The sequence below is a fragment of the Rattus rattus genome, chromosome 7 (assembly GCF_011064425.1).
Source record: "Rattus rattus isolate New Zealand chromosome 7, Rrattus_CSIRO_v1, whole genome shotgun sequence".
Lineage (NCBI taxonomy): Eukaryota > Metazoa > Chordata > Mammalia > Rodentia > Muridae > Rattus > Rattus rattus.
The window spans coordinates 128,954,202-128,963,973 of NC_046160.1; the positions used below are offsets into that span (position 1 = coordinate 128,954,202).

Sequence of the window (9,772 nt, forward strand, 5' to 3'; positions counted from 1 at the left end):
TCTCAAGCGGAGTTACTGTTAGGGTTGGTTGAAACCTTACACTCTGACCAGTCTTGGGAACTGTCAATGAATGACTCCAATCAAGCATTTGTACCACAATCGCAATAGAGTGTCCGACCTATGGATACTGCATTAGATCCCTAAATGAACAGAATACCCAAGATCAGAGGTAGAAGTTTTTAAGTGACAGTTCTAACTGCCCCACCCCACCCCAACACACACAGCCCGAATTATTACGAGTCTGACACGATTACAATTCGGGAGTTGGGGTGGGGTGGGCTTTGGCCTAGTGTATTTGAAATAAAGCCTTTAACATTTAAAATTCGCTTGGAGGTGCTAAAAGAAAGGGATATTCAGGCCCTGGACATCAAGGGGAGGTGGACAGGCTGTCACCTGGGTGGAGCCCTAGGGGCTGGGCTGTGGGACATGCATTCGGAAGGCCCACCGAGCAAGGGCGGAGGGTGAGGAGATGCAAAAGACACAGGGGCTGCCCTCCCACCCGGCAGAGCCTAGGGCTAGGAGGGGTAGCTCCAGGCCTGACTCTGGACCCCAAAGGCTAGTCCGGGGCGGGGGCAGGGCGGATATCCCAGGGAGCGCTGCAGGAAATGATATCCAGACTCGGAGGGTGGGTCTAGGAAGCGGCCAGGGCGATGGCCGGGAGTGGGGGGGAGTGCGAACGGAGGATGTGGCTCCGGAGCGCAGGACCAGGGAGGCCCGGCGCGGGTCCGAGGAGTAAGAGGCGCAGGGGGGCGAGCGGCACCTTACTCACCCCACTCGAGGAACTCCGCCACATACTTGTCGCGGCGCAGCGCCGAGTGGCTGCACTCGGTGTAAAGACACACCAGCACGTCCAGCAGCGTCTCCACGCTCAGGGAGCTCTCATTGCGCCACGGCCCGTCCAGGAGCAGCTGCTCCAGCTTCTTGAGCCGCACCTTGGCCGACATGGTGCCGCGCGGCCCGCTCCCCACGCGCCGGCCTCTCGCTGCCCGTGCGCCCCGGCGTCAGAGCCAGCACTCCCCGGCCCAGCGGCCGTGCACCCCGGCGTCCAGTAGCCGCGCAGTCCTTGTCGTCGCAGCCCGGCCTAGGCCGACATCTTGGGCTCCGTCCCGGCGGCACCGAGTCTGGGGCACCGGGCCCCGCGGGTCCATGGGCCGGTCTCCTCCCCTAGGCGCCGCCCGCACGCCCGCACGCCGTCCCCGCCCTCAGCGCCTGACCGCGCCCTCGCGCGCGCCGTCACCGACCCGGACCGTGGCGGAGCCCAGCACCGCGCAAACCCGGCCGGCGCCTGAGCCTGACCTCAGCCGGCCGGCCGCCCAGCCCGCGACCTGCAAGCCAACCAGGGCGCGGCCAGCGCGGCGCAGCCAACCACCGCGGGGCCGACCGCCGCCGCGCTGACCTCAGCGCGACGCCCCGCCCTCGGCCCGCAACGATCCGCCGCTCTTTGGGCCTCGCGGTTCGCCGTAGGAACGGTGTGGGGCGGGGTGCCCAGTGCGAAACCGAGATTGCGGGTGGCGCACGCGCATAGGAGCGCGGGCGGGGCGGCTAGCCTGGCTGTGTGTGCCCTGGGTCCCATAGTTCGGCTCTGTTCTCGGGCCTCCGGACCGACCCTCGTGGCCGAGCGGCCTCGAGAGCATCGCTGCTGGGTTTCGGTTGAGCTTGTCCGAGATGTGGACGGACAGTGCCCTGTGCCCGAGTGCGCACAGGAGACGCGGGTGGGGCACCTGCCGAGAGGCTCCGGGATCCGCTGGACGCGCGCTCCCCACTAGGCAAGCGCCACTGGGAATGCGCAGTGCCTTGCCTCGTCTGTGCAGATTCTACCTCCTGACTGATTATTAGGCTGTCCACCCGGCGGGGAGTAGACTGTTGCCTCGAGGCGAGTCGCCGCGTTTACTCGATTCGGCGGCTGAGAAGGTTGATGTAAAAATATCCCTTACGACAATCCCCCAGCCTCCGCAGAGGAGGAGCCCTTTGTAGACCCCAAGGTTGCTTCAAAAGAATGGGGGCTTGTGGTGCAGTAGAGGAGGGGCAGGTGGGGTTTGGAAGCCGGAAGCTGAGAGGAGCCTGAGGCAAAACGCTGGGTGGAGAGCCAAATGGCGACTCACGCGCAGGAAGCGACTGAAGAGTCCCTGGAATGATGCATGACTTGATTGGGGATACGAGGCACACATACAAGCCTCCACGCTGTCTTCAAAATTCACGCGCGTCAATATGCGTGTGCATCTAGCTTAGTTTTCAAAACGCAGGCAAAATAGCCCAGTGTAGTAGGTTGGATAGAGCGAATCTTTGTCAGACCTTTATTATTGTGAGGAAATCTATACGATATAAAGTATATTCACGAGTTACTGCATGTGTGTGATGCCCAGTTTTTAAAACTTAAAATGGAAGCCCAAGAGAATCGTCCTACCCAAAACTAGAATCTAAGCACTGTTAGTAGGACAAAGACCCAAAGTAGTTTGACCAGACAACTGCATTTTCCCCCTGACAGCCCCCATGCTTCCTCTTTGTCCCGTAAGTGTGCCCATGAGTGTTTTCTCTGGCTGGCCCTGTCAGACTTTCAGTCACTCCCCATTGACATCCCTGAGTCCCTTCTCCGGTTACATGCTTCTGGACTATTTAATTCCTCCCAATTAGGACTTTGCACTTGCACACACACACACCCCCACACACACACCTGAGGTGCTTCTCCCAACTCCCAACTGAGTGTGTCTGCTCATCCCAGATCTGTTTCTGCACTGCCTTTTAGGACGCCTCATATATACAACCCTGGGACAGATCAGACCCTGGCGTACTCTGTAAGCTTCCTTTGAACTTGAAACAGTGCAGCCACATGGGGGTTGCTCCGTAGCCTGAGATCAAAAATAAATAAATAGATAAACGGATAAGTAAATAAATAAATCTTTCTGTAGTCAATTCCTCTGGTGTAGAAGAGTAAGCTATCTCCTGTGATTTTAGTCAGTTTGGGAAAGGATTTGAGTTACTACCCACTTAGCCCACTTGCCCTGGTCATAACTACGCTTACTTTGGTGGTTGCTGTTGAGCATTAGAAAACAGTCTGACCAACAAGCCCTGGGTTCTGGCTCTTGGCGGAGGAAGCCTATCTTTTCCGGCATCCCTGAGAGCCCACCATATCCTTATAGTAAACTGAGTTTAGATCAACACACCAACCCTACTCCAAGCTAACCTATGCCAACACCTCAAAATATGCACAAGCGCAGTAACAAAGCAAAGACTTGGTCCAGAGTCGGGGTCAGGTTTACAAGCATTTCCCTTGAGAATCTACATAGGCAACCCGGAGGATTAACTCTTGGATCTTGAGAGTTCCACATCTGCATAGATGACGTCTAAACAAATGGGGGTGGCTCTGGGCCAGCCCAACCTTATTTATTTACAGAAGCCAGTGGTTTATAGGGCTGCAGTTTGCTGACTCCTCTCACTTCACAGCAAATGCTGTGACCGTTGGGTTTCAGGATCAGAGCCTCAACCCTTGTTTGAGAAAGAGGGATATGACTACTGGAAACAAAGTTTCCATTTCTCTTTGAATCAGTGTGAGAAAGGGACTTCCAATATGTGCCTGAAAGTGTCCTTTCAAATTGCTAAGAACAACAGGAGATACTGCCAAAGAGAAAGGAACAAGTAACGGGGACAATAAGCAATGCGGGGGTGGGGGGGGACCACAAAGGATTAATAGACATAAGAGAATTTGATTGATCAAACTGGTGTTAAAAAGCAAAACAAAACGAAGCAAAAACACCCAAATTTATGCTTCCAGGAAGGATGGAATGGTCTGTGAAGGTTCACACCTTAGTTCTAAGCTCGATGGACGAAGGCGAGAAGGTGACTGGGAGTTCTAGGCAGGCTTGGCTCAGAGTGAGACCCTGGCTCAAAAGATCCGGGAGAGCGGAGATGTGGTTTAGTTGGTAGAGTGTCTAGCATGTGCAAAGTAAGTCCTGAGTTCTGTCCATGGCACCGTATAAACTCATACATGGTGGCACAGGCCTATAATCCCATAATCCCAGCGCTCCAGAGACATAGACAGGCGTAGGATCAGAAGTTCAAGTCCTTCCTTTGCTATTTCAAGTTCAAAGAAAAAATGTGAGACCCTGTCCCCCAAAAAAATAAAAATCAAGGGGTGACAGAGACCAGAGTTAGTCTTCTACCTGCGAAAAATAGAGACCAGATACATGAACTAAGGAACTCTGTCGCCGTGGAAACAGGCAGAACATGGCATTGACCCCCTGACATACAGCTGGTCAGAGATGAACCGTCTGGCCCAGCCAGCCAGAATAGAGAAATGAGATGGAACCCAGGGACCCCCCCCCCGCCCCAACACACACACACAGACACAGACACACACACACACACCGGCAGGAGACAGCGGGACAGAGAAGACAGCTACAATGCTCAGGGCAGCACAGGGCTGCAGGGATACTCTGCTAAGTCCCCTTAGGAGTCCAGCAGCCCACTCATACTCAAAGAAAACATCCAGGACCAGGGAAAGAGGCTCCAGGAAGATTAGAGGAATAGTATCTGGTGCGCATAAAGACAAAAAAGATAATGTTCCCCACAAGCCAGGCTAGAAGACCCCATAGCTGACGGACACTGGATGGGATCCCCCAGGAAGGCTGGTGTTTACTGTATTGTCAGCTTTCTGTCTTTGTGGGGGAAATGTCTCAGAGTTGCAGAAACTGCATTCTGTGTCCACTTGACTCTTGTTTCTAGGCCTGTGCTGAAGCAGAATATGGTGGCAATGTTATAGAGCAGAGAAACAACCTTTACATCAGGGAGACCAGGAGGCAGGGAAAGGGAGAGGAGGGAGCTAGGTCCCCAGAGTTCCCTCCAAGGGCATGTGCATAGTGCTTCCTTCCATTAACTAGGCCCCATTTCCAAAGGATTCCATCACCTCCCGCTAGGGCCACCAGCTGGGAAGTGAGCCTCGGAGGTGGGATCCACCTTGGAGGTGGGATCACCACTTCTAGATGGCCAGGCACTTTCCCATAGGCCTCCGCGACAAAGCCCTAGACTCTTTGGGGCTTCGCTTCAGGTAGCTTGGCAAATGTGAGACCCTGAGTTGTGTCCAAAAGAGGCAAAGGGGAAGCACTAGACTGAGCTCTCCTCCATGTCTGCCTAATCCTCAAAACACGAGAAAACAATATCAGACTCTTTCCAGATAATTTAACTTCACCCCAGAACAAAAGACACAAAATCGTTTATCGGAGGCAAAAATACCCAACACCCAAAGGGCAAAATCACAACGTCTGTTATCCAGTGGAAGAAGACAGCTACCACACAAGCCAGCAGGAAGACGCGGCGGCCCCGTAGTGAGGAATCTAAGAAGATGACCAAGCGCTCTCACAAGCTAGCGGGAAGACACAGCCCGTAGTGAGGAGACTAGGAGTCAAAGCGAGCCTACAGTTCCATAAGAGAGTTTTAGCAGAAGACATTAAAACGGGTATTGTAACAATATTCCCTATGTTCAAAGTTAATAAAAATCATTTAAATTTTTGGTTTAATATCCAGTGAAGCCCCTGAAGTGACAAATGTGCCAAAAGTGACTAGTAATAGATTAGATATTACTTAAAATTCATAGGTAGATCAACTGATAAGGGGGCCTCCCACCCTGCCTGACAACTTCAGTTTGATCCCTGGTACTCACAGGGTGATAGGAAAACATTAACCCCCAAAAGCTGGTCCTTTGAACTCTACCCATACATGTGTGCAGGAGCATGTGTGCATGCACATGGATGCGCGCGCACACACACACACAAATAAATAAACGTTATAAAAAAAAAGAAAATGGAGTTATTTAAAATAAGAAAGAGGGGGATCCAAAGAAATGAACAGAGTACCGGTGAACCCCGGGAAACAGCAAGTGATGGGCGGTGTGTGAGCAAGTAAAAGAGAAGAGTGGGCAAGATGAAAGTCAGGGGACACAGTGAGGAAATGTTAACAGGAGCTGGAGAGGCGGCTCCTGGTTAAGAACGCCGGCTGGTCTTCTCCAGGACTCACGTCCGCCTCAGCATCTACACGGAGGCTCATAGTGAGCTGTAATTCCAGTCCCAGGGAATGCAACATCGTCTCTGGCCTCCATAAACACTGTGAGAGGCGTGGCATAGACGTACACACAGGCAACACACCCCCACACAAAATAAAAGTGAAAATTGTAAAGAAATGACAGCATTCAGAATGCCCAAGCTCAACATAACAACGGAGAATGGATGCAGGAAAGGATGAGGGGGAAAGAATCCTTATCACCAAGGGCGGGGTTACACACCGGTCCAGCCGTTCTGGAAACAGTGCGGGGAAGTCTCAAAACACCTGGATCTAAATCTACGTATAACTCAGCTGTCCCACTCCTTGGCACATACCCAAAGGACTTGACACCCTAATCAGACGACACGGGCTCAGCCAGGTGCCTTGCTGCTCTGTCACGATAGCCAGGACATGGGGACAGCCTCAATGTCCTTTAGTCAATGACTAGAGAATGAAGATGTGGTAATATACACTATAGGATACTATTCGCCTGTGAAGGAAAATGAACTCGTGAGCCTGCAGACACAGGGATGCAACTAGAAAAGATCATATCGAGGGGGGTGATCCAGACCCAGTGTGATGGTTCGAATATGCTTGGCCCAAGGAATGACGCTATTAGAAGGTGTGGCCCTGTTGGAGGAGGTGTGTCACTTGGGCTTAAGACCCTCTTTCCACTAGCAGCCTTCAGAGGAAGATGTAGAACTCTCAGCTCCTCCTGCTCCATGCCTGCTTAGATGCTGCCATGTTCCCGCCTTGATGATAATGGACTGAACCTCTGAACCTGTAAGCCTCAATTAAATATTGTCCTTACGAGAGTTGCCTTGGTCATGGTGTCTACTCACATCAGTGAAACCCTAACTAAGACACCGGGAAAGACAAATGTCACATGTTCTCTCTCATCTGAAGCTCCTCGCTCTAAATCTTCAGATGTAATAGGTGCAGCTCTCACCACTCAGCAAGGAAACTTCTCTTTGCAACAGACAGAATGACAACGGCAACCAGTCACAATGCAGAGTCCTGGAGCCCAGTTCCGGACTCATACGTCTGCAACACGACTGACTCCTGAAGCCAAGGCTTGGGAATCAGAGGGTAGAAGACTGTTAAGCAAGAGCCAGGGAACGGGCGGTTTGCTGTGAGATTGTGTCTCTTGGGAGTGTCAGAGGCTACACCCATAGAGTCTCACCAACACGACTGCCTAGACCCAAACGGAACAAGACAGTGACAGCAGACATGTTAAAGTGATGGGGTAGGGGAGGAGCCCACCAGGCTTTAACTCTACACAAGAACTGTGGGCAGCTGACAAAAGCCGAGAACAGGAGACGCCGTCTTCTCTGGGAAGAGTAGGCCAAGTTGTTATCCATTATCAAATGGCCAGTCCTGAAACACATGTGGAAGTAACATTATGTAGACTGAGCAGGCTGTACTTAAATATTTAAGAATATATATATATATATATATATATATATATATATATATATATATAAATATATGCCATGAATTTGAAGGACAGGAGGGAATATGGAAGGGTTTTAGAGAAAAGAAAAGGGGGAAATGATGTAATTACATTTAATGTTAAAAAATAAAAGGAGGACTGGAGAAATGACTCAGCGGTTAAGAGCACTGACTGCTCTTCCTGAGGTCCTGAGTTCAATTCCCAGCAACCACATGGTGGCTCACAACCATTTGTAATGGGATCTGACTCTCTCTTCTGGTGTCTGAAGAGAGTGATGGTGTACTCACATACACAAAATAAATAAACCTTTAAAAAAAATAAAAGTTAAAAGGAATAATTTTGTTGTTGTTTTTTCAAGACAGGGTTTCTCTGTGTAATCCTGACTGTCCTGGAACTTGCTCTGTAGACTGGGCTGGCCTTGAACTCAGAGATCTGCCTGCCCCTGCCTCCCAAGTGCTGGGATTAAAGGCATGTGCCACCACTCCTGGCAAAAGGAATAATTCTTTTTTAAATGTATTTACTTTATGTATATAAGTACACTGTTGGTGTTTTCAGACACACTAGAAGAGGGCATCAGATCCCATTACAGATGGTTGTGAGCCACCATGTGGTTGCTGGGAATTGAACTCAGGACCTCTGGAAGAACAGTCAGTGCTCTTAAAGAAATGGACAGTATTTTCCAAGCTTGCCCAAGACTAAATCCATAAATTCAAGACATTCAGTGAGAGACAAGCGCAAGAAACACAAAACCAGTCGCTGCTACTGCTGCCGGACATGTGAAATGAATGCTCACTCAAAAGCATTGATAAAGGCGAAAAGAAAACAGAAAAACAGCTAGAGAAGAAGGCGTTGGATAAGCATCGGCTGGAGGGATGGCTTGGGAGCGAAGAGTGTTCTTCTGCAGTGTAGGACCAGAGTTTGGTTCCCAGCACCACATGGCAGCTGACAACCACCTGTCACTCCAACTCCAGGAGACCTGATGCCCTCTTCTGGCCTCCTCAGGCACCCCTATACATATATACATTCTCTCTCTCTCTCTCTCTCTCTCTCTCTCTCTCTCTCTCTCTCTCTCTCTCTCCATACACATACATTAAAAAACTATTTTAAGGGCATTAAATAAAGAAAAAAGGTTGACATCAAACACCTCATTTTTGAGCAACACTTTAAAGTACTAAAAGGAACATTTTTTTTACTCAGCTAAAATACCTTTCAAAAACAGAGAAGAGAAAACATCAGCACTCCAGCTACATAAAACCTGCTATGAGAAAGGGAAGAGGAAGCATCTCTGGCTTGGGGCTGTGCATCCTGTATTCTAGGTAACGATCTCTACCTTGCGTGATCTCCTCTGATTTATTTGCTGCCCATGCACAAAGACTGCCGATTTCGGGTGGAAAGCACGACGGGTGGATGACCTGACCCAGGCTTCTCAGAGGCCGCTTCAGCCTCATGACCCAGCAAGTTGTGAAAATGTCAGATCGTGCAGACAGCCCAGTTGGTAATGCACTCACAAACACAAGGACATGCATTTGGTTCAGCAATGGGGAGAGGCAGAGACAGGAGGGCTAGCCTTCTTCTGTGAGTTCCAAGCCAGTGATAGGCCATTTGTCTTTTTAAAAACAAAAGTAGATAGCTGCTGAGAAGTGGTACCCCAGGACCCAGGGCTCCTCTGGCCTCCACACGCATGTTTACACGTGCATGCGCACACACAAAGTGTGAAGGGCAGTCAGAAGCCTGTAGAGCCAGTCATGGTAAGAAAAATCATCGCACTGTACACTCCAGAGCTCTGGAAAAAATCCATTTCTTCTACCCATGACAGCTCTCCGTTTCAAAGGCTCCCACAGCCTTGCTACTGGGTTAATAAAGGTGACTGTGTGGCCATGGATACCAAGAAACTATTCAACCCGACTTATCTGTCCATCAGAAAAATAGATGTTAGCTACGATATCACAGAACCAAGTATGCACAACAACATTCCGTTGTAAAACGACACTGGACCCAGATATATCCGGAAGGAGCGAGTGAATGTCATGACTAGGTAGCAAGATGCCCGTGGTATTTGCTCCTAACTGTTTTGCAAACTCCTTTTACCTTGCAGCTATGACCTCATGGTCAGTCAACACAGGATGGGCCTGGAATAAGAATCACTCTGGGGGGTGAGGGGGGCTGGTTTCAGCCATTCAGTGATGACTGGACACAATGGGGTAAGTTCCTAAAAGACAACGTTGAGGAGAAATTCTCCCAGAAGGCAAAACTCCATGCTGATTCATAACTATGTGTTGTCCAACCAAT

The 9,772-nt window shown here is 50.4% G+C and overlaps 1 protein-coding gene across 1 annotated transcript in view; it reads right to left on the reverse strand.

Moving 5' to 3' along the window:
- The window catches only part of Cdc42bpb (CDC42 binding protein kinase beta), an 83,799-nt gene extending 82,470 nt beyond the window's left edge, over positions 1–1,329 (reverse strand). The window contains exon 1 of the mRNA XM_032908486.1: positions 770–1,329. Coding sequence (XP_032764377.1) covers positions 770–944 — 175 coding nt within the window. The 5' untranslated portion in view covers positions 945–1,329. The remainder of the gene's footprint in view (positions 1–769) is intronic.
- Between the last annotated feature and the right edge of the window lie 8,443 nt (positions 1,330–9,772).